This window comes from Trachymyrmex cornetzi, unplaced genomic scaffold (genome assembly GCF_001594075.2).
Source record: "Trachymyrmex cornetzi isolate Tcor2-1 unplaced genomic scaffold, Tcor1.1 scaffold223, whole genome shotgun sequence".
Classification (NCBI taxonomy): Eukaryota; Metazoa; Arthropoda; class Insecta; order Hymenoptera; family Formicidae; genus Trachymyrmex; species Trachymyrmex cornetzi.
In genome coordinates, this window is record NW_017296881.1 from 2,693,155 (window position 1) to 2,720,034 (window position 26,880).

At 38.3% G+C, this 26,880-nt stretch overlaps 1 protein-coding gene across 4 annotated transcripts in view; it reads left to right on the forward strand.

The window, feature by feature from the left end:
- The window catches only part of Tsp26A (Tetraspanin 26A), a 111,330-nt gene that overhangs the window by 61,995 nt on the left and 22,455 nt on the right, over nucleotides 1-26,880 (forward strand). For all 4 annotated transcript variants that reach the window (XM_018506263.1, XM_018506262.1, XM_018506260.1 and 1 more), the window contains exon 2: nucleotides 26,699-26,819. In XM_018506263.1, coding sequence (XP_018361765.1) covers nucleotides 26,699-26,819 — 121 coding nt within the window. The remainder of the gene's footprint in view (nucleotides 1-26,698; nucleotides 26,820-26,880) is intronic.

The window sequence follows — 26,880 nt, forward strand, 5'->3', positions numbered from 1 at the left end:
GGGGGGAGGGAGAGAGAGCGAAAGCGGCAACGGGATCAAAACTACTCCCGACCGTCGGAAGCAACGATGACGAATGCTTTTCCTGGTGCGGACTTCCGCGCAAGAGAGAACAGAAGGTGCCGCCGCGATTCTTCCTCGTTTTACTTTCGAGGTCCGCCCCGTGTCTATACGTGACAACGGAGCTTCGACATTCTCGGAATAACCCTTGGGAAATTAACGAGTCGTAGATTCAATGTCAATTTGCGCCGGGAAAACGCGCGCGATGAGATTCTTCCGTGAATCGAATTATTTCTGGAAGAGAATTGGAGACCTATTCCGAGATATTCTCTCGAAAAACTAAAAAAAATGACTCTCTGAGACTTGTTCTGGAAAAGACAATTTTTTATCTAATTTTGGAATTTCAGAGGCCAACGATTGGCCTCGATATATCTTTGAAAATAATAAACTGTAATTTTTTGGTTAAACCTCTGTATCTAAGTAAATAGATGACTTTGCCCATGAGAGTAGAATAATTAAGAGATTACTGCTTTAGGAAGAGAATGTAGGCAAAAGATTAAAAACTCTTTTTCAACTTTCTCCCTACACTGTTAGAAATTTCTCAATGAATTTTAATTAACATGTAAAGGAAGCATGTGGTTATGCACGAAATTAAATGTAATGAATGATGTAAATAAAAACTAAATTACAGTAGTCTTAAATGTGATGAACGTGTGTATTGAAATTAATGAACACATTATTATAGAAATTAATTTACACGTTAATGAAAAGTACGAGATCTGTAACTGAAAAGTAATTTACGTTAATGACATATAAGAAACGTAAACGTATTAAACGTTAAGCGTTAATAGTATTAGGCTTAATTAAAATATTATTAATATTCGTAAATGTAAAAATACATTAAATTTCAACACGTTTAACTTTTAAGTTAAGCGTATTGAAATTTAATGTACTACAAACTTAAATTTCATTACACTTAATTTTTCAGTTACTGTAAACTTAAATCTCATTAACATGTACATTAATAGTCCTTTCAGTTACAGAGAAATTAAATTTTATTCACCAATGTACATTAAAAATTAATGAAATTTAAGAACATTTCTAACAGTGTATAATATATGTGTGCGTATACGCAAGAAAGGAGTAAAAATTGCAGGGCGATTGTGAGAGTGGGATTTCTCGGAAGAGTTTAATAGTGTTTTGCTCCTGCATGTATATTAATGTATATTCACACCTAGCGGAGATACTGCGACTCTCTTTCTCTCTCATATTAATCACTCGCGAAAAACAAAAGTGAGGAGATCAAGGATGTAACATGACGAGACACTTACAAGAGCTGTACGAAAGTAAAAGGAAGAAGGAAAACTCTCGTTCGACCGTCGCTACTGTTGTGACTCGTCAACTGTTGAACGTGAAAATTTTGGAACGGAAACAGTAAGAAAAAAACCGGTAATTAGCGCACGTCACTTACATAAACACAGTGCGTTAGCGCGTGAGAACGGTACCTCTATACTTTCCCGCTTCAGCCCTGGAAGCGTAGCTTCGTGTCAGAAGGCAGAATTAATGTTGGAAAATGAGGTATTACCTTGATAATAAGGCCAGGTACCCGGCCCAGTCGTAAATCGATTCCGCGATAGCGTGCGATAACCCGCGCGCGCCCGCAATTTTAACCCCCTACGCTCCAGGAATTTATCCTCCTCGGGGATAATACCGGGCCGCATCGTTTTAATGAAGAGCCACGAGCACTGCTGCCTCGAACTCCATTTTTTTCAACGACCGAGAAACCGATGCTAATAACTGCGGCTATTCCGCGCGCCGAGCGAAGCACGGACTCCTGCGAACTAATTAGCGGTCGACTTCGGAAGCCCGACGAAATTTTTCAGAGCAACGGTCTTCCTCGGAAACGGATAACGTTACTCGTTTAGATTCGAAAAGAATAAGTCGCAAATGATTAAACGTTCCCATTAATGTCGCGGTCCCTCCCCCACTTTTTTGCGAAATCTTTTCTCGAATGAGGAAAAAAAAAATGAGAAAGAGGAAAATTTATAATAAACCGGGCGCGGCATTTTCTCTCTTCTTCGCCGATCGATAAGGCACTGCCGCCACGCCGAAATTTAATCCCGACGATCCCTTTCTCTCTCTTTTCGCTCTCGTGTACTATCGCGACGAAAAGGCGAATCGCCTTCCTCGGAGTAGACTTTTATGAAGACACGTCTTGTGGGTTTCCTATACTCGACTTCCTCGCGCCGGTATTTTTCACGCGAGTAGACTGCTTCGTACTAAAGGTCGGATGCGACGTACGTCACGGGAAATTTTCACCCATGCAATACCTGCAGCTCGTAAATTCCCCGTCCCTGCGCGTCCGCTTCACTTTGCTCCGCGGAGACGCGGTTAAGGTAGATGCATGTGTGGGTGCACAAAAGTATTAAGCTGTAACGAACCTGGCACTCGTCTCTTCATCGAACGGAGACCGCCAGAAATCGCCGACCGCTTATTTCCGCTTTTTCGCATAAAACGTGATTAGACGAAATTTCCCTAGAAATAATAATTACATATTGCGCGTTTCCATTTTAAATGCGAAAACGAGTTAAATAAGAAGCTAATAGCATACATAAGCTCGGTGAATATTTTGAAAAATATTTTGTCAATTGTAATAAATGTTTTAATTTAAACTTCACTTCGCTTTAATATATATATTTTCGGTAAATATGATACACGTTAATTTGATTTGTACTCTCAGCGTTTCAAATAGAGTCCTAAATTATGCAGCAAGGTAAAAATAATTTTGTTTTTCGAGAGTGTTTACTTTTATATCCATTATGCAGACATTTGTTAAATCGAGTTATAATACAAGACTCAGATCCGATGAAATTAAATAACGAAGCGAATTTCACCGACGAAGATTTGTGTAACGATACAATGCGACGATCCCCGAGAAGAAGGAACTGCACTATTTCCACGTCATTGAATTTCGCGATTGTCTCTTGCTCGCTACAACGATATTTGAAGACAGTTGAAATTGTTCTTGCCGATGCGGCTGTCATTGTATCGTGGCATGCGAACAACAGCAATTCGAAGCTGAGACTTTCGCGAAACGCGGATTCCCGAAACTCCCCTGTCGGCGTTTCAGCCTCATAAGCGAAATACTTCGCCCATGCGTTCGAACTTCTCGCTTTCGCCTTGGTCTTGTTGAACGCAGCATGTCGATGCGACATCCCTAAGGAAGACATTTCTGGCTAAGCAGAGATAGCTGGGGAAATATTTCGGAATTATGGCAGACTGTCAAGATTGTTATCGAACGAACGCAACGATGAAAAATCTGTCACATCAACTTCGTTCGTTCCTTCGATCGTTTCGATTTAGCGCGCGTGAGCGGGCCACGACGATTAATCTGCCGTCAGATCTTGTGAAATGCAATATTTATACAGAATATGCCTGTATTTCCGACGTAGCGTTACCGGAAAGCGAGATTACTTTGTAAAGCCCGGCTGATATGTCGATACTCCTGCAAAACGTACTTCCCTCCCTCTCGCCTCGCCCAGACTGTAATACTCGAACGAGAATCTACATGCGATACCGGAGATGGAATACGCAGAGTTTCATTTAAAAATATCGAAACCTTCAGAGAGAGAGAGAGAGAGAGGGGGGAACCTTCATGAAAATTGGCTCGGTCAATTCCCATCTTCGCTAATTGACGTTCGATAATTAGAGATTCTCTAACCGCGCTCGTAATTTCTCGTGCGATCCGGTAAACAGAACTCTTTCGCAAATCGGTTTAAACGTATAAATCTTTAACCAGACACGACGTTTCCATGTTGTTCGATTGCGTAGCTTCGGTTCCACGGTTCTGCTTACAAGTATGTAGCAGATGTTTGCCGGCGCCAAGACAGCCAATATATGGCGCTTTCGTCTGCCTCTCGTACACTTGTAAGGTAGTTACGCTCATAAACGAAATTCTGCGCCTTCTGTGCGGGCAAACCCCGTGTTTAATCTCCAAATACACACGAGCGCATCGTTTAATCCCTAAAAGCCTAGCGTCAGAGAGACTTCAATTTCTGTAATATCGTGGAGGACTGGCGGCACAAAATCCACATAAAATAAAAGAATATAGTTGACTATAAAAGAATATACTTGAATAAAACAGATAAGCTAAGAAGAAAAAGAGAGAGAAAGAGAGAGAGAGAGAGAGAGTGACAATTCACTGCTGGTTTACACGACAGTGATAGGAGACAATAACGTCCTCGAAGCGGATGGGAATCCTACGTGATTCGAGAACTCGGGTTCATTCAAAAATTCATGAACACCCATGCGCGATGCATTCAACGAGCTGGGCGCGTCGTAGATCCTAGTAAACTCGCCTCGTGTACTCGTCTCAAAGACTGATAATCGATTTTCTCGGGCACAAACGTGGCATTCAACTCAAACTATCACGAAACAGCAGCATTGACGAGAGTCGTAAAGAGGGAGGGAGAGAGAGAGAGAGCAAGCGAAAGGAGAAAAGAAGGGCCAAGGCGGACGAAGGGATAATCGAAGGCGGGTAAAAGGGGGTGCAGCCTCCATTTGTCATTCCGTTGATAGCATGTCTAGAGAAAATCGCGAAATAGTCCGAACCGATCGTGCTTGAATTCCCCGCGGGACTCTCCTCGAAAAGCTCAGCGCTTTCGAGCCGCTTCCTCGTCTTCTTTATGCCTCTCTCTCTCTCTCTCTCTCTCTCTCTCTCTCTCTCTCTCTTTCTTTGCAAAAGTTAGCCTGTTACTTTTTTTTACCCTGATGCCTCTCAAGAGTATTCATCCTCGATGGCCTAAACGATACTTCTTTCCATTTCTTTCCCTTCTTATTACGGACAGCTTTCGTCCGTTGAAGGGCAATGTCCGTCTTTGAAACTAAACTATAAGTTCCAGATGTAACAGAACGTGAAGAAAATATATAGAAGATAAAGAGATTATCGTGACATGATAATAATTTCCAAAAAATAAAATATTAGATTGATCATACGTGTATAAATTTTATTGTCATGGCTAGTCCGAGTTAAAACGATTACATTATGATGGACAGGATAAGAAACTCATTCAATTTTCTCTCCACTACGCCATTTCCGATGTAACGTAGCCGAATGGGAAAGCAGAAATCCGTAGCAAACGATTGTGTTCTTTTAAAGAGTTGATTGCGTTTCTCGCGATGCCCAATGGCAGTTTCCGACGTTGCTTGCACGTGTCTTCCGCAGTCTTTTGTTTCGGTTTCTCTATTTCTTCCACTCTCCTAATCCCCCTTTCGTACTTAAATCGTATGTTATGTAATTTCATTGTTTTTTTTTTTTCAAAAGTACAGTTCTTTCCAAAGAAGTCAGATCTCGATAAATAAACGAAAAATTCAATATATAAAAAAATTAATACCCTCTCTCTCTCTCTCTCTCTCTCTCATAGTATTATACACATCAAACGAGACATTTGTGCTTTAAAATAATCAAATTCAAATGTCAAAGTAGAGAAAAGTAGTAAAAGTAAGTACATTTTCGTTTACGTCATCCTTCATAACGAGAAAAAGTAAAAGTTTCATCGGTTTATTTTAATTCCCTGTCTGATATCTAAAAGAGTGGTTTGATCCCTTAGCTCGTAATTTTAGTTTGTCTGGAACAGTACCGGCAAAGTCGATTAATGTCATTAATATCAATAAATCAAGCTTCGCAAGTTCGATTAGCTGTAAGCTGTTAATGTAGCTGTAAATTTGATTAAGCTCACGCGGAAGGTTCATCACGCGCCCCTATGAAACGACGAAATTAAATTTTCATTCGCGCGCGTCCTCGTCGAAAATCGATAGCGGCGCCGATCACACAGCAGCATTTTTTTCCAGTCAATAAAGGGACTCGGAGATTCGTATTCTATCCGACGCTGCTACCATTCACCCTCTATAAACTCTCCCCCGTAGATTTTCCTCTCACTCTCCCAATGTTTGATCCGCCAGTTTAGTTTTATGGTAACGCACATGGGAGGAACACAAAGTCCGGCATCGCGCCGGAGCGGGCCGACCTTAGTCAAATCGATGAGGAAAATAAAATGAACGAATGTTTCAAGTGCATTCCCTTTATTGCCCTTTCTATCGGTACTTTGGTAAATCCTTAACCCACCCCCTCCGACCCCCCGTCGGCATACTAAAGTCACTGTCGCCACCTTTACGGACGCCACCCTCGCGGACGGACTTTACCGAAGTGCTAGAAGAGTAATGCTGTCGTACTCAACCTGGAAAATACGTTCGATGGAGAAGAAGACGGTGAAAGAAGCGAAACGGTCGCAAACCTGTACCTGAAATTGATGCTACCATTAATGCTATTATTTATCGTGCAACTTGCTAAAATTGCGAGGTCACATTCGGTCTGTTTTCTATGACTGAAATAGTATACACTTTTGGAACTTAAAATGAGATAGGTATATAAGTTTGATGTTTAGTGAAAATGAGAGAGTTTTAGTGTGCAGAAATAGAAAACATATTTGTTATAACGATGCGCGTCTTGTTCAACTTCGTGCTGTTGCTATGGAATTCTCCTTGCGAATTCCCATGGCGCAACCGCGTAACATCGATTATTAAATCCGAAAATTGACGAGTGTCAATTGCGAAAAGTGGGAAGTTACATGAGCACGCCTGGTCCGTCGGGTAACTTCATTACTCGATGCTCTCATTAGGGAATGACAGCCGCGACAGAGTTTTTGATCCGATCTAAAAAAGAAAAAAAAAGCGCGGATCGCGCTTTTCCCGCTCAGGAACAACCGTGCAGTATAATGAAAAGACCCCAGGAAACTAGGCCAGATTTTCCGAGTGTGCGTTCGCTCAAAACGCGGCGAAAATAAACGAGTCCGCCGTATCGCCGCGAGCGTTTCTACGGTATTGTCGCTCTCGTGCTCTCACAATCGAATCGTTCTCGTGACGTCCTAATTATTTAGATATCATATTTGAGGAATCGAGGTTCGCCTGATAATTAATTAACGGTTGTTTTGAAACAAATTAACATTATCATTGATTGTAAATTATAAAAATGGGAGTTATGAAAATTTGCAAATAATAATCAATGCGGAAAAAAAAATTATGTTAAGACTTGTGCATCAATCGCTCGAATAGGGACTAATAATGTCGGCAAATGTTCATAATTTGAAAGAATCGTCCGTAAAAATGTAAATTAAAATTAACGTACGATGTTGAGCGCAGACGATCTTTGTCGCAAACAATTCAGAATGGCTTCTTGTCGAGTTTATATTTGGTATCCGTGACATTAAGGATAAGTTAGTATAACGCGCGCAAACTTTATTCCAACGAGGTTTGTTACATTTTCGAATGCGCTTGTTTAATCACAACAAAATTACATAAAGAGACTGAAACTCTTAGGGTAAGAACTGCGACAGCTGCGCGAATAACTTCCGTCAGCCTGTTGCACGTCTCGCACTTTTGCCGAGACATCAGAAAAAAGGATCGATATCCCTCTGTCGACAAGGTGATAGAAATTTCAGAGTAGGCGTTCGACTGTAACTCGACATTTCTTATCACGGTTGCAAACTTTGTTTTAAATAATCTATTCATGTTGGTAAATAGGTCTGTACTATCTAAGCGAGAATAGTCATCTATGAAACTAGATGTCTAAACTAGATCTAGAAATACATATGCACACACATATAGTAATAACGATTATATCTATTACCGTTCCATTTGTAAATTGAAAGCGACAGCAATAGTTAACAAATACAAATAAGATATCAAATACATATCAAATACACTAAATATATTTATCACAACAGAAGCGTTATATAATTACGTTATATATATTATATATATATAACTATTATATAATTATTATACTATATATTAATAAAAACAACTTTTATTTTTTTATTCTTAGCAAACAAGTTGAATTTATTTATCATCATTTTGACGTCAAAGTAACGACAAATAGCGTCAGCTTGATTACTAGAAATTTATGTACATATATTATATTCTAATCAACCTCTGGTATACTCAATGTATTAATTTTCTTGTTAAGATTCTCTCTGAAGGATCTCGTATTGATCGCACACAGGGCATTTCTTTCCGGTTCTTCTCGCGTTTTTCTCTATCTCTCTTCTGTAATTATCTCATATATAAACCACGTGCTCTATAAAACATGTATCCGTCGGCTGCATCCCAATTTTTTATTCAAAGCACTTTGCGACTTCGTCGCTCCTAAAAACTTCTCCGGCACGTACCACGTTCCACGTTCGCGGCAGCGGAAGTTAGCCTTCCGTTTGGGCTCTCACTTAAAACTTATAAATGCAATCCGGTCATGATGTTTGCCCGTCGATGACTTTTCCACTCGCGTTTCTCTCTGGTACCTGAAGATTATTGACCCGACCGCGGCGGGATGTATTCCAAGTCTTTCCAACTTTCCTCTAGAAATTCTATTTCCTCCAAAAATGATTTCACTCTTCTCCCTCATCCCTCGTCTCGGTCGAATCGTGGAGAGCGTTGGCGAACGGGGAAAGCGCTTTAAACCACCCAGAGATTTCTTCCGGTGAAAAATCTCCGGATTTTTAATTCAACCTACGACCCAGAGAGAGTTGCAACAGTAAAGCTATGCACGTGACTCTTCTAGCCAACGGGAGTTAGTTTTTCAAAACGTCACCCAAGTTTCTTTTCTATTTATATCTTAACAAAATACAATTATTCCCACATTTTACAAAAAAAAATTTTTAATTATTCTTCACAGAAATGTATTCGTCTATATTTAATGCGTTCATAATTTATTCCATAATATTTTAATATAGACGCATTTTATATGAAATGTTCTGAAAGAATTTGATATCACACATAAATAAATGAAAATAATTGAAAAACTGTACAGAAAATGTAAAACTAATTTTCTTATCGAAAGGTAAATAATTTGCGTTATCTCGATTTTTGCGCGTATATATATAAAAAAAAATACATTTTTTTAACATCATTTGCGTTGTATTATTTTAAATAGATATATAAAAAGTATGAATATGTGTGAATGGTATTAATCGATCTAGTTTCAACATTTGCGAAACTAATTGCAATAGGATCTGTGGCGACTGTGATGTTTGTTTATTAGCAGTTGGCGAAATTCATTGGGCTTTTGGGTCGCGTTTACACACGAAAACTGTGCGCAAAGTTCAGTAACGGGCACGTGCGAAGGAATCGATGTCGCTACATTCGTATGCATGCGCCGTTAGCGAACTGCGTCCCAGGCTATGTTGAGGCGATGTGTGTTTACACGCTGATATAAAGCACGACTGGTGAGATGCCTGACGGGGCGTACTTGTTCGAATTTGCGAGAATTGCATCGAAGGATAGTTTGAAATCGGAGATTTGCACAGCAATTCTCGGGTGCCTTCGAAGTGCGCTTCGATTTTTTTTTTTTACATAACATTCTCCCTCGATCTCCCGTAGCTAGAATAAAACTGTTACGATACTGTCTTACATAAAACAATCGTTTTAATAAACTGCCAATTCCATTACTGTTCCAATAAAATATTACGTATGTATCTATATGATCTCGCAATAAAATACGACAGCTGCAGCTCTGATATACACATGACTGACGACATGAATATCTTGTAAGATAACTCTTCTTCTTCCTTTTATCGAGCGTTCCGTCGAATTTACAATCGGTTTTATTCGGCGCCTGAATGCGGATGTGGACGCGAAGTTTATACGAGGGAAACGAATATCTTCAATTTTCTTACGGCTGGATAACATTCGCTTCACGGCATGCAGCGATAAAATAAAAATCGGCTTAGCGTGGGAGTAACGACGGACTTCCGTGTAGCCATCGCCAGTCGCATTTATCAGCCGGCTATTTCATTTCGGTAAACGCGCGCACCGCATTCGTAATCCTTTAAAGTAATATCGGTACATCCGCGTTACATCGGATTTTCTGAAATTGATTTACAACGCTCGATGCACGCACGTTGGTGAGGATTCATCCCGAACGGCGTGACTGTTTGCACCGAGTTGCTAAATAAGTAAAAGTGGATACACACACGCACACACGTGAAAAAGACTTCCAATAACGATACATTTAATGCGGAATTAAATCGTTATATATGACGTTATAGGAGATATAAAATATTTACGAAATATCTTCTAAAATGTTAACGTGCGTGTAAAAAAGACAAATGAGAGTGAAAACTTCCCAGCAAACAATGGTTATACATGAATGATTTCTTTAGTTCTGCAAAAAATTTAATCCTGTTAGTCTGTTGGAGTCTATTTGACTCGAAATGAAATTTATTTTCGTACTAATATTTTATTTAAAAAAAACTTTTTTCTATTATTTGATATAATTTCGTTTGTTGTTGCAAAATATATTTTCTGCGAAAATTTTATATTTTATATTTTTTAAAGCTTTTTAATTATATTAATCCAAACAATATGATCATATAGTAGATTTAAAGAGACCAATTAAAAATAACGTACGCATTCAAATATTATAATATTGTATTTTTTACTATTATTTTTCGCGAATATTTGCAACGCGACTGACCAGAAAAATTAATTCCATAGCGAATAATTTGATCGTTGCGCGAATTATGCGTAACGAGTATTTCCGTTGTGATTTTCACCGTAGTTCAACGTGTTGTTCATCGTCGTATATATATGTAATCCGCTAGAATATATTTCAGTCCCGGATGTTTTCTATCCGGTTCGCTTCTTCAATTTATGAGAGAGAGAGAAAGAGAAGGAAACGAAAGAGAAAGATATTGACAGAGAAAAAGAGAGAAAGCGACACACGACGAGCAGCAAAAAATGGAAATTCATTGAAACGATTATCCAAAGCGGCGGTTTCGCTCACTCGACGACTCGTATGCTTTTCGGCTTACGTCAAATTGAATCCGCCAGAAAATTTTACACCGACTATGCTATTGCATTTACGGTGCTTTCCAGTTTCTAAACTACGGGGAAGAGAGAGGGGGGGGGGGGGGGAGAGATAAAAATAAATAAAGAGAGAGATTTATTCGGTTTTTTTTTTATAGCGTAAATAACTCTCGTGCTTCTGTTTTCATTCACCTTTGATCGACTTCCATCTTATGAAGATGATATTCCGAAGGCTTTGTCAGTTTATGATGATCTGATAGCAGCTGAGGGACCCTCTGCAAGGATGATTCGAGCTTCGAGCTTCGTTCCCCGGTTTCATCCGCGAACCTGTCGCATTTCTGAGTCGACGACGCGACGAGAATTTGACAGTCACATCGAGCATATTGCACGTTTCCGGGTCGCACACATTATTAGAATATCGATTAGATTATTTGACGTATGTAACACGCTCGTGAATATCGAGCAGACAGTGTGAAAATTCTGAGCGATAGTAAAATTTGGTAACTAAAATAGCAAAACGAATGTGAAAACTATCAATCAATATCAACGCTTCGATAAAAAATTGCTTTTACAAGATACAAATATTGATATTTGTATCTCTTGATATAGTACGTTTAATAACATATATATGTATATATATATCATATTTATTTCTAAAAATAGATACATATAATATATTATATAATAATGTGTTACATTAATTTATATTTATATTAGTATAAACTAATAATATTCAATGTGACATATTAAATTATATAAATTTTATAACTCAGATTAATAATAATATATCACTTATAAAGATCTATATTTTTCTAAAGTTTATGAGTTTGTTCGTCACATAGACAATTAATAAATAATGACGATATAAATGTTAAATTAAAAGAGCCCCGCCAATGTAAAATATTTATATAAAGGTATATACACTATCACTCAAAAATTTAGAATGTTTCTAAATTTTGGAAAGAAAATTTAATCAATTTTATATACTAATATAACATTGTAAATGTACGGAAGTTTATGTTGTTTCAATCAAATTTTATTGCACAATAGTACATTAAAAATTAAAAATCGATATATTTTCAATAAAATAATTATACATACATTTATAAAGAATAGTTTTTTTTTAACTACACAGAATGTTCCAAACTTCTGAGTGATAGTGTATAAATTCTGCGGAGAAATCCTTTATAGTAATTTATTACATATACAAGCAATTATGACACATGCGATTCTCCAAAGTCATTTGCATGTCGATTGTCATATGTTGTACTGTACCTTGTTAGCATACCTGGTTATTCCGGTGATATGTATTAATGAGTTACACGTACATGATTATTTCGATGGTTTTACAGTGCCAGTAAAGGATGCGCGTGCAGCAAATACGTTTTCGAGATTTAAAAATATTCGGAGACAATTAGGTGATTAGTATTCGCGACAGGAAATGCGTGAAAATTTGCTTTATAATTTACATAACATTGGCGACATTGGCAACACACTGGCAACATAAATTTTCGATCGAATATTGGCTTTAATGCAATAATAAAAAATATACTATTGGTAATATTCAATATTCTATTAATGGCCGCTATCGCAGTTAGTCTTGTTGCGAGAAAATGCTTGTAATTGTAGTTTTCTGAGTTAAGTACCTGTGACATGATTTTTGCGATCGCTTAATTAGCTAGCATATTTGATAAAATTATCCCAAGGTACGGTTCCGACATTCCGAAATATACAAATCTTAATAAACTCGATTACTGCTTCTGATTGACGATCAAATTTTGTGTAACAAATTACTGTGACACCATTTCTGTAGAGCTAATTCCAGGTATTCTACTCTGTTATCAGTCACCGGCGCCGTAAATGCTACCAATTTGTATCGCAATTGAAATTAATGATTAACAATTCTACGGCTGCGAATCGATTTTACATGGTGTCGTTCCAAAATCGCGCAGGCGTAAACGTACCCACAGGGCATCTAACAAAGGATGAACAGTGCAAAGCTCCCCTCGATAAGCCCGATTACATCCGGAGAATGTCGCGGAGACGCGGTACATGATTAATCACTTTCCGGCATCTCTTTTGCATGTTCCCGAACGCGCTTGCGCCCCATTGATAGACGCGGCATTCAGCATTTCGGGAAAATTCATTCGGAATTTCGATCCGCCGCATCGTTGGAAGGCCTGGCTGGCGAACCTGCACGCAAGTATCGTCGGAAGCGAGTACGTTGAATAGATTGAAATGCTTAACCGCTGTTGGGTAGAACATCAAAGCCTTACAGCTTTGTTTCCGCGACTGCTTCCCGTGGTTAATGAAAGAGAAGTAGAAAAAGTTGAAGAAAAGGGGTGAGTGATCGAGTGAAGAGACATAGAGGAAAAGGGACGTATATCTAACCGTACGAGGAAGGAGATGGAACGATACTGCATCGTCCAAGCTGCGAATATACGATTGAGAAAAGGAGAAAGAAAAAAGAGAGAGTACGAGAAAGAAAGGAGAAAAGGAAGTGGTGCATCGCCGAATAGGAATCGATTTGAATCGTCGAGCCAACTTCTACAGACGTCCGTTTTGCCCTGTCTATATTGCGTTTGCAAGAACGACGGGAACATCCCGAAGAAATTCTCACACCGAATACACTACGACACCTATTGTTATAGTCGTAAATTTACAGTTTCGAGGGACTACGAGTAACTTTCTTAAAACCGATTAAAAGTTCTTCCGGTTTTCCGCTTTTAATATTCTTATAATTATATTTTATTATATTTTTATTATATTTTTAGTCTAAGAGACAGAAGGAGAATTTCGAGATATGAAGATTACTAAAGACTTAAGTATCTGACAAATCTCGTTATTTTTATAATCCTTAAACCGCAGTTATAAACCATATGATTATACAATGCATGTGACTATTAGAATTAATTAACTAAACTGCGCAACGAATAATTTTAATTATAATCCGCGTGTTTTGTGTATATATATATATATACACGCGGATTATAAATAAAATTATTCGTGTATATATATATATGTATATAAAATCTCGCGCGTGCGACAAATATCCTTTTTTTCCTCTTATTTTTGATACAGCGGTAACTCGTTCACGTTGTCGTGTTGGTTGGTTGTCGACGTGTACGCCAAAATCCATGTAGCATGTTTCGTAACTTATTCTATTTTTGTTTATATTGCGCCAAGAGAAAAACGTGAAACTCGTAGCTACAATTACGATACGCCGCGCGTTCGTGTAGGCATCAAATTTTTCAACAAATTTCAGGTCGCCAAATATTATGGAGGATTAGTCGCGAAACTCGCGAAAAATTCGCAAAGGCACGCGCGCGTTGAAATGTCAAGCTCAGCAAACTTTATTGTTATTTATTTTATTTTTTAGTTAAATTTGTTCGAAAGCGCCAGAGACATAAGGACAAAACCTCGTGCAAAAAGAGGTGCATATTCATTTCGCGCGGAAAGCGCGAACTCGCGGTAGTGCAGACTTATGCGAATAAATGAAAAAGTAATGCACTCCGTCGTCGGATGCATGAGGGCTGCATTTTGAATGGATGATGGTATGCGGCGAAGAAGCGAGTAATTATACAATAGCTACACCGGTCTGTTCCGAGATGCATATCATATGTGCACGAGAGCGTTTCGCAAAAATAGTTTAAGGCGATAGAAATAGTGAATGAAGAATCTCAACACAGAAAGAAGAATTTTGCTAAAGTATCTAAAATTTTAGCTAGATAGAATAATTACTGAAGTATATCTAAAAATTTAGATACAGATCTGAAAATAATTTTCTTGGACCATCAAAATAATTATATAGGATGCTCGAGCTTGCTACAATGTCAAAATTTAATTTTTACAGCATTGCTTCATCATCTTTGAGCATTCTACATAATTCTTTTGACAGAGTTCAATAAAATTATTTTCAGGTCTGTATCTAAATTTTTAGATACTTTAGTAAAATTATTCTTTCCATGAAGAAAAACCAATGTATGTGTATAATTTTATTATCAATGATATTGTATATCATTGATAATAAAATTATACACATACATTACTAAATGTGAATTAGATTCAGTACTCATCGTATTTGGACTGCTTTTTTCGGAAAATGTTCATGTATTATCGTTAAAAACTGTATTTGCAAGTTCCGACACCGATATGAACAATGTCAACGTATCGCCTCGAAGCAAAACGACGATAAAGGAAGAAAGAGATTCATTTAGCGCGCTAACTGTTTAATTTGCGAACACTGCAGGAAAATTCTCACATCGAGCGAGCGTCAGTCGGAAAATGGTAATCGGTAAGCGAGTTGGAACACGCTCAGCGTCATAATGACACACTAGCTGTCGTCCCGCTCCATTCCATTCTTTTTATCTCCTAGACTTCCCGTTTTGTTTTTATCGAGAAATTGGCACCGAGCGAACCATGCAGACAACTGAGAGGATACTCCAACCGTCCGTCCGTTCTCATTGCCGCGAGGCGTCTCCAGGTTTGTTCAAGTTTAATTGAGCTTGAAAGTTTCCGACTTGTTGTCCGGGTCCACCTTCTCGATATCTCCGTCTTTTGCCACCTTTCGTCTTACCCCGTATCACGAACCCTGTCTCAATGCTCCAGAAACCGATCGCAATGTTCTCGAGAACGCAAAAAATAGTCCGAATCTCTCAACTCAAAGTGAATTGCCAATATCAAAATGTTTGATACTTTCAGTTGACACATCTAAATAAACAAGTAAATCTTTCAATACCGGTGTCACACTTATCCTATACAAAATTTAACAGCTCGCTGCAAAAACGAGGCTTATTTATTCATCTTGCAGCGAATTATAGACAAGACATTCGTCCATGCTGTGAGAGCTGTTAAATCCTCCCGTTTATTAATTTAAATTTTAGATTAATAAACGGGATTTAATAGTATTATATAGTAATCTAAATTTAAAATCAATAAAGAGAACTATGCGGTTTTTCGTCGTCGAAACGAGGTCGATGATACCAAGTAAAATGAGGGGTGATAAAAAATGAAGGTATCGAGATTTGATTAATAAAAAAATTTTTGATTTGTTGTTCAAGTCCAACTTCTCTGGATACCTCCATCTGTTACCACTCATTTTACTTGATATCACAGACCTCGTCTCGGACGAGGAAACTCTCTCGGACGCAAAATATTAGGTTTGTTTTTTTATTCCTGCACTAGACTGCACTAGAACTCCCTTTCTCACTTTCGCCAAATATCAAACATGTACCTATCACTTTAAGTTCCAAAAGTGTACATTGGTTTATCCACAAAAAATAGATCTATTGCCTGAATCTCTTGATGATAAAATATCAGTATCGAAGTGTTTAACATTTTCGGTTGACACATCTAGATGAACAAGTAGTCTTTGGAACCCGGTACTTGAACAAAATTTACCAGCTCGCTGTGCAGACGAAGCTTATCCATAAATTCATCGTGCGTAGCGATACAGGCAATTTAGATTAGCGACTGCGGTTGATCTGCGGTTTAAATGTCAGGGCCAACGTCAACGATACATCGGCGCGTCCATTAATGACGGGGTGTCTGTGGGGAGTGGCGAGCGCGATAAATCAATCGCTTTCGCGGCCAAGTTTTGACAGGTGCATTATCCGTATGTGCACATATTTTCTTAGGTAACGCGTTGCGCGTGGCGATCCAATACATAGCCACTATCGAATTGCGCCGATCGTGGAAATTGGATCGCGATTGTAAAACATGTCGGCCAGCGAATAACTAATAGCCATTTAGCGTCTTGAGGAAAAAAAAGAGAAAAAAAGAGAGGAGGGAGAAAAGGAGAAAGAGGATGATCGTTTTCCGAAAGACGCGGCGAGAAAGGTAGTATTAATTAAAACAGTGAGAACAAAAATAAAACGCAGTCGATCGACCGATGCGAAAACGCTTGAATAATTCAGCACCGAAATGTCACGGACGGATAAGCTTCATCGCCTCGCGCGCACTGGAATAAATTAATTCGGGATCAATTAAAGTCGCGCTGAATTGCAACGTGCCGGGTCAGCCGGTTTGTACGATCTTTAATGCAAGTCTTGTTTTTCTCGCATATTCGCTACGAAATAAATTTTCAGATAACTGAACGGTCAATTATTCTTTTTTTATTTGCTTTTATAAAAAATGCGTGAAATTCTACTCTCGACGCATTTTTATAAAAATTTCCTAGTTTTTCAGATTCCTAATTTGATTTCGCGCGCGTGGTATCATTGGTGGACTTGGTTTACCGAAAAGAGCTGCAAATTTTCCGAACTTGTTACACGCAATTGCAACTATTGAATTCCGCCGGTTCACCAAGTCAATTGTTCGAGCACACTTTCAAATTCAGACAATGGGACCGAGCCCAGCGAGAAACTCATTAAACGAACCCATTTATATAAGCAATTTGTGCGCGCGGGGAAAATGCATTCGCGAGGCCAGAATCAAACCGCGCGGATAAAGCGTATAAATATTATTCAACGTCGACGATAATTACACTCTATTCACAGCACACCGTCGAAATTACCGTAACTAAGCAATTGTCATGTAAACTTTGTGATTGCGCACTTGGACGTGTAAAGTAAATGTGATCGCGGTCGGCATTTAATTTATTGAGGCTTGTCTTACAATATACCGCGCATTCGCGATTATTATTGCCTTACAATATGCTGCGCATTCCATGCGTGATTATTATTTCATATCAACGTTTAACTCCATAACGACCGGATGTCGATTCGGACACCGTCAAAGGCTTTGTAGTCAGTTCCGGCGTCCATGATTCATGAATTTCCATATTTTCATTGCTGCCCGCGCCACACTGGTTGCAACGGCAGCCGTTGTGAAAAAAAAGATAGAGAGAAAAACGGGACATTAAATCCGCCCCGTCTCTGCTAAACGCCGGCGAAACGCATTTTATCGTTAATATCGCTCTATACGTGACACGTGCGTATGCACCGCGAGCTCGTACGGTCTCTCGGTCGAAAGCAGATGCGCGTAAATTTATTTATTACCGCCATTAAATCGCCTCGCCATTAAACCAACCGCGAGATATCTCTTTCCGACTGCGCTCTGCACTATGGAATGCAACGAATATCAGCCATTCACCGATCGATTTTCCCGACGCGAGACACGCAGCTTTTCAGTGGCTTTAAAAACTGAACGAATGCGCACAGGTGTCACCGTCTCAATTATTTGCGCGCTTTTCCCATGTCGAGCGATCTACTCTCGTAGAGCATATTACTAAATCGCCATTTCGTTTCCTCTCGCGCAATATGCACTTCCCGCTGATACAAATATTTGATGTACAATGAAACAAAAAACGATTTCTTTATATACTGCTAAAAATCATTGTATTTATACATCAGCATAGATGAGCAGATAACATTAATCGTCATTTAGAATTGCTTTTAACTACCATTTTGTCGAAAATGCATATTATTAAAAGTATAATATTTGCACTCTCTCCTCCCTCCCTCCCTCTCTCTCTCTCTCTCTCTCTCTCTCTCTCTCTTTCTCTGTCTCTAATTACTGCGGATTTATTAATTTATGTGGACTCGCCGCGAAAACGTGATGCGAATTCCGTTTAAATCTGGAACGCAGCGAATATTTAAAATACTCGACGAGAATACGCGCTCTTTACGAACGGTAAATGTGATCATCAGTTTTAATCGCTATCAGGACAGCATGTTAAACCGTGTCAGTCCTGCCAACATCGTCCCACGTTCCCAATTTTTCGTTGCGCGATGGAATGAAGTGGATATTTATCGATAACGAAGGGATAAATTGGACGATCAAAATATTTTATCAGAGTCATGCAAATTGAACGCATTATGTATTCACGTGATATTCACATGTTCTATACCAAATATTATAATATATCATTCAAATCAGTTCTATATGTATACATGATTCGAGTCCAAGTTTCATGGAATCTTTATCTCCTTTTTCTGTCGCTACAACAGTTTCTAATTTCAGAACACATAACTTCCGAAAAATTCTGAAAATACATACCATGAGTCTAAAAGATCCATTGTAACTTTGATAGAGCTATAATTTCGGTTCAGATTAATATTTGTTTGAAAAAATAGACAAAAAAAGACTCTCTTTTTTTATTTTAAAGCTCTGAGTTTTAGGAATGTATTTACTTAGGTTATAATACCAAAAAGTTTTATATTGTTATGTTATAAAATAAAACTCTTCCTTTTATTTTCTTCGTATACGAAGCAAGCGAAATCTCGATTGGGCCTGGGAGACCCATGTGTGTGTTCTAGGGTTAATGATACAACCAACCGACCGCTGTGTCACAAAGTACGCGATAATATTTGAGAATGAACTCTCAACATTCTTATCTTTTTAGTAGTAAAGATGGAGAGAGTCGTTCGCGCGAGAAAAAACTTGGACATACTCGTATCTGTTACAGAATTTTATTTTTTTTCGCCCAAGGACGATCACGTGTACTCCGTTGACATTTTTGTTAAAAAAACTAAGAGTAAGCGAGTGCATCCCGCATATAAACTTCCAAACAAGGATATGTATTTATAAAAGAAAAAAAAAAGAAAAGATTTTTCTTTATCAATTAGAACAACTCGACAAAAATCGACAATATAGATCTTACATCTTTCTGTTGCTCGAGTATCGAAATATAGATTTTATCCCTCGGGACTTTAATTGTAAAGTAGCTGGAACACCGTCTGTTATTATTACCAACTCAGTAAAAACTACTTAGTCAAGGTGATGTCAATGTGACGTCAAATTGATTAGAAATATGATGTCAAAAAGAGTAATCAAAATGATGGCAAAATGACGACTGTAAAACTTCCCATACCATGACGGTAATCTTGTGACTGCCATTTTGATATTTATTTGATATCATATTAACAATTATCCAGCAAAAAATTAAGCTGTTATTTATTATTATAGTGACGTCCAAATGACGTCCTGAACGTCTAAATGCCGTTAAGATGATATCAAAAAAATGACGAGTAACGTCAAGTAACAGCTTATTTATTGGGAAACTCTGTACAGAAATAAATGCAAGACTAATCTCTCTCTACTAATATAGATTTACTTTAATTTCTGGTATAGTGCACTCTAACTTTTTTAATTCTTTGAATTAAGAAAACATAAAAAGCACGTTAAACCACAATTAAAATTAATCTACATTATTAATAGAAACGTGCATTAATTTTGCATGTATTCATATACAAGATTAACTTGACTTTTGAACCTAAAAGTAAATAACATTTGAAAGGGAGTATCAAATAACTGTATTATTATGTTGCATAGGAATTGTTATTAATATTGCTTATATTTGTGAATACAACAATCTTGAAATTAAAGTAATAAAAGTACATCTACATATTATAGAGAGATAACATCAAATATATATTATAATATATTGAAATATGTAGAAATATGTAGAAATAATACCAACACGTGCTACAAAACAATGTCAGACATTTTTTGAAAAAATATATGGAGCAGGCAAAGTTGTCTCATTATAAAGTTATTATTTTGACATCAATGTGATATTGATTGAATTTCTCGCATAATACTAGAATTATCATAAACAATGATTTTCACCTTCTTTTATGATATTTCCTCACTCCTTAAGACATCATTCTACATGGTATCAATTTTTCGTCATACTGAACTATTTCTTTGACGCCATGACGACAAACGACGGTTTTGATATCATATTGACATCATTTTGCCCGAGTCGTTTTCACTGGGAGTGTTTGTTATTATTAATCAAGTAAAACTTTCGAAAGGAGTAGTCCGATTACACTCGCAGCATAATCACCGTGGCTCGTGACATCGAACGACCGTGGTTCAGTCCTCGTTACTGTCAAGACATAACAGAATTACCATCGATTCTCCGTAGTTGCTTTTAATTAATGCGATTAATGAACCCAGGGTAACCGTCGAGCACACTCGTACTATCCGACCAAACCGCGTTGCGACAGTGTTAGTTTGATTGTTTAACGAGAAATTGCGAATTTCATATTTATGCCACGTTCGGTCGAGAGATCCGTTCGAAAACTTTTAAATGATGCAGATGGCTATTTCTATTTCGTGCAACGGCCAAGTCTCCGTGGCGAGCTCTTCAGTTCCATCTATTCCAACGAGATTTTTTTCTTTTTAGAAGCGTTGCACGATCTCTCGAATATCGACGATAACGTGTATGAAAGTTTTAGCGTTCTGACTAGATGACATAATATAATGAAATAAATATGTCGCTTGGATTTGAAATATTTCGCAGACAAATCTTTAAACGGAGTACGAACGTCGAGATGTAAAATGACGAGACGATGTTCTTCACAACACACCGAAAACGTAGAATAGACTTAATAACTTGATTTAAGCCACTCATGTTTACCATCGTTGTTGAAATTCCTCGCTCAGCTTTACAATCCTCCCACCCTCATCATCTGTCGCTTTGCTTTGTCTCGACTTTCTCGTCCGACCTTTTATTTGCGTGAATTCAAATTACGTCGAGCGGCTTTCCGCAGTTTCCGCCCAGACAAGGATCCTATTGCCCTTGGAAGATGAGATAAACGCCAGGCCGATAAATTCCACTTTACTCTCTTCTTTACCATCCCTTCCCCTCCGTGACCCCGACACTCACCCTGCTGTCGGTCCATCCCTTTGCCCTTCTATCTTCGCCGGATGATACTACTTGATTATACGATAACATCGGACCGGCTGTGTTTAACTTTCGGGTCGGCAAGAAAATGAGAATCTCGATTGCTGACGTCGTCGGATTTATGTTACGCCCGTGACGATATTTCTCTGTCTGCGTCGAGTCCATCTTGCCGTGAATCCGGTTACCGATAATTACGAGTGTTCCCTTCGTTAGACGAACGTCTCGCACATTTTCCGTTAACGCTGGTTGCGCTCACAGATTTTCATTTACCAACAATGTCTCTAAGAGACCGAGCTCGAGAATCAAATACACACGGTAATTAGACGAGAAAGAAAATCTTATTAGAAAGAGACGTATTTTGTGATGCCTGTGATCGAGAAGCTGCACTTTGTTACTTCAATTATAATTATGAGAAAATTAAAAAGTTAGTGATTATTCTACATTTTTATATGGAATATTTCTAACGAAGACTGGCACTCCTAAAATTCTTATTGACAAGAGTGATAAATATTTTAAGCATTTAACAAATTTTTTAATGACTTTTAACACAAAAAATAGTATAAAAGTTGAATTATTTTAACGTTATATCAAATGATATAATTTAATTACTTTAATAATCACAACACGTAAGTATTGCATACATAAATTTCAAGCGGATAAAAAAACTAAGTTATTAATAATTCTATCAAGAAGTAATAATACCCGTGATGTGGGTGCGACACGATTAATCACTTATATACAATGTATGTACACTTATTTCTAATTCAGAAAAAAATCACGTCTCGCTACAGTCCTTTAAAAAATTAATATCGTAAAAGCGAGCACTTTTTTTACCGGTGCTGTATTCGGAGTGGAATATACCGCATGGATTTCGACCGCGTTCCTACGAAAACATCCCCCCTGCTTCGGATAAAGAGCCGTTGGGAAAATATTAACTTTACACAATAAACATTTTTATTTACTCGTTGCTCGGCCGCGCCAACATGAGCGCATGCGTTCAAAGGAAAAATTTTATCGAAACTACGTTGTCGATCATGTTATTTTTTCCGAAACTTGTTTTCCAATTGCACGTTATCGCTCGTTTTCATCGTTGTAACAGTTATGATAAAGCTATACATTATCATTAATTGTCCCGGGGAGAATATTTGTTAGCACTAATTGCTCGGATAAATCAATTAATAAATTTTTCTTTCTCAGTATAAATTTTTTAGCTAAATTTATAAACGTACGAATTATTTATTGGAAATTATTGTTTCTCTCTCGCTATTAGCGAGTTTCCTATTTTCTCGACAATACTTGTAACTAATTTTAATCGTGGTCGGTTATATGGACAGCATTAAAATTTATAAAACATTGCTCGATGTTACGGATTGCAGAATGAAGATATATTCGAACTATCGCGAGCGCAATTCTTGCGAGAGAAAATGGTAAACAATATATAAATAATTAATAAATACAATCAATCTCTTTAACAGATTGTTGACTGCAAATTATTTTATATGTACAGTGCTAAAAAAGAATCTGTTTACACGAAGACGCGAGGAATGTTATTATATAGAAATACATACGAGGACAACGGAATAAAACATCGAGTGCGTCATTACATCTGCGCGAGAAGAGAATCTGGATATATACAGCAGATGTATCGATTAACCGAGGAAAAAAGGTGGAAGTTGTAAGCGCACATGCGATCGTCGAAATACAGACGTTTCTTTTTACTATGTCATTTCACGATATCACTGTGCGAATGTCGAAAGAAATCTCGTGGCAAAATTAATTCGCAACTTGAAATGTTTCAAAATAATGTTTCAAAATAATTCAATTTATATAATGTAATTCCGTACGACGGGGCATTAATTTTCACCCTTTTTTTTCTGGCACACATTTGCAAATTGTATTTTTATCTTGATGTAACGAGCGGAAAAAAGAGAACGTGCGTCATTCGTGTCATCGACGTCACCTCGCGTCACCTTCGCACCTCAACGTCACGAGCGTGATCGCGCGAGGGCCATTCGATCATGAATTATGCGCCGTTGAGAAATTGTTTGCGGCCACCGGGGTTGACACACGACGCCCTGGCCACGTTTATGACACGTATTCAAAGATGACGAGAAGGGATGCAAAATTTGTTGTCGCGTCACAGGGGAGAACATTCGCGAGATCGAACGACCGTCGCGGTTTTTCCTCTCTTTTTCTCTCTCTCGCGGCCTTCTCTCCCGTGCATTAAAGTTGTATCGCGCAATTGCACTGCCCACGAGGCGAGAGAGCGAAATATCGTCTCGAACGACGATTTTTATGAACAGGTAGTCGCTAGCGCAAATATAACACCGGCCAACGAACCGCGATGAAATGGACAAAATTATTCATACGTCTTTCTAAAAATAAAAAAGAGGAACTAGGTGCGCGCAGAATTCGACGGAAGACCATTTGATTCTTGCTCTTTTTTTTATTTATCAATACACGTCGATCGACCAATAATTGATGCGCCTGACAAAAATTCTGGCTTTTTATCAACACCTAGGATAGATGTGTATTTATAAATATAAATAGCGATAATTCTCAGTGAAAAGAAAATAGAACGTACACCAACAGTAAAACTTTGCAAATTAAAGTGACCATTTAACACTGGTGATAATTCATTCGATAATTTTGCGGCTTGGAAAAAAAAGGGCATGCAATCGGTAGCCGCCAATAATAAAAAACGCAAACGCACCGCGTATTTCAAGTTATATTTACGAGAAGCCGCGTATTTGCGCGCACGCGTGTGTACATTTCGACTTCGGGATGATTTATCGCAAATGGATTTCAAACAATTCGAACGCGTCCAACGATTCTTCTCGCCCGCTTCCCCTTTTCAGTCAAATCGATCGTAATGGGAAAAAACCCCGGAAAAGAGAGACCGTCCGCGCATTCGTTGAGATATTATCGCGTCGCGGCAGTATAGCGTGTACGGATCGTTTAACTTTCAAAACCTGCGATACATAATTTTTTTTATCAACATTCGCGCCGTCGCGTCGGTGAATAAGCGTCGCGACGTGGATTCGTGTACCAAATTTTTGTAAAACCGGGAGGATGATTGCCGGCTTGCGAATTAAGTTGAGAGCGAGATATCGATCTCTATCATGCATAGGTCCAGAATAGAACAACCTGGTTAACGGCGATACATAATTATAGCATGTATATCATTAGACACGCAGGCTGATTTTATGTGATAATCTTATAACAATTTGTGTAATATACAGTACTTGGCTTTTAATTCGCCGCATTACGAAACCATGACCCATTTATTCCACCTTGCGCGCGAAGTACGTGGAAATTATTGGAACGTAAAGCAAACAGAGAATAGTTATGCACTCTGTCATAAACTGAATTTCTCCCTCTCTCCCGCTGGGGAATTAGAGCCGATTATCCCTCCCCCGAAATACATATATATACGTTATCAGGCGCAGCCTCAGGTGCTGCAGCTACTTCGAGCTAAGTCGATCTTGTCACACGAACATCCTCTACGTGTGTCATCGGTAATTGCGTGGATTTAATGTCAGTAAATGTACGACACCGAATATCAATCTCACCGCAAATGCGGTTGCCATGTCGGCCAGACTAATATTAAAGCTGCATTGTGATTAACACTACTGTACATGAACGGTGTTGAATCGTGTGTTTTGTATTGACGCGTGCGAATTGACAAGTCGCTTTCGATATAAATTGATAAAAGCGATTTGTGGAGAGAGAGAGAGAGAGAGAGAGAGAGAGAGAGAGAGAGAGAGACACATTGAGATAAAAACGTAAAATTAAAATCTAACCGCAAATGAATGAAAGGGCCATATTTGGTCAAGGTGGGTAATATGTTTGTGTGAATTTTTGCAATTTCCAGTTCAAGCAAATTGCGTACCGATTATTTGTCGATCTTGAAATATAGTAAATATCATAAACAAAATTGGTAAGCAATTTAATATTACTGATGAATAAGCAAAAACAAAACTTTAAAACACTAAGTAATATATTGCAAAAAATATCACCTCAGTCGGAATTCAAACTTGGATTTGATGATATTAATCACAATAATAAAGATAAACGTCCCAGTGATTGCCGATTCTACTTAAGTCCGGACTCTCTCACAAAATATATTATTAATCTGTTCTTTTTATTACAATATTACAATTAATTATATTTAAAGATTACAATTAAATTATAATATTATATTTAAATAGCATTTTAAATTAATAATAGTATAAACAAATATATATATATATATAAAGTTTTGTATAAATACTCGGACTAGGAAGAACGTCTTTAAAATTCGAACTAAAAAAGGATGGAAGAAAATATCTCACAAAGGATTGGAAATCCACTTAAAAAGATGAGAGTTTCAAATTCAGTTAATATACATCGGCGATGGAGGAAATACGTGATTGCAACGATCGATCTCGGTGGACGTTCGAGAACACGTTGTTACGCTTGGTCTACCAAAATCACGATCTCAAAGCTTTACGGCCGGTCTTAAAAACGCGAGCGAAAAGAATCGTCGACAGAACAGCCCGTCAGAGGGGCACTCGGCAAACGGTTGTCGTTTGCGAACTATTTGAGACGTAACTACGCGTACAGGGACGAAAGAGCCTCCACGAGACCGTTAAAGGTTGAAAGCCGTTAGACCCTCTAACGCTTCGATTTTCCCTCTTCTTTCGCTCTTTTCCCCTGGCGCTTTTCTCATTATCCGCGGATAATCGTATCCGTGGCGCAATCGCACACGACCGGATCCGTATAATCGAGACCCAGACTCGCAATTTCACCGAGTGGCTGTCTCGCCCGAAGTGCACAAATCGTGCGCATTAACTTTTTGCATTCACAAGCAATTACGCTTATTCAATGATTAAAAGCATTCTATCAAACGATCCTTTTCTTTCAATCTCTTTCTACACGATAAAATTATCAAAGCCAAAAGCAACGACCTTAATTGACAAAAGAATCATTTTCAATTTTTTCTCACAATTTATAGCAAATACACGAATCGTATATTGCGCCAATCTAATACGTTACTTACTATACCACATCTCTCATGTCAGAATAATCGAAAAACTTGGTTCGCAAATATGGCAGACGGCGTGAAAACAGTCCGGAGGAAGTTTCCGGTTGGCTGAAACTTGCCGCCGATATTCGTCTTCACTTAAGCCAATCTCTAACTCTCACCCCCTTTCTCTCTCTTTGTCGTAGTGGCTCGGTCTGGGTATCATGGCAGTGGGCGTCTGGGCATGGACCGAAAAGGACACCTTCAACAACCTGTCCCGCCTCACAAACGTCGCACTCGATCCAGCATTTATCCTCATTCTAGTCGGTGAGTACTCGTCTTTTTCTTCTTTTACTCCCTTTTTCTCTCGCGACTCTCGAAGACGCAC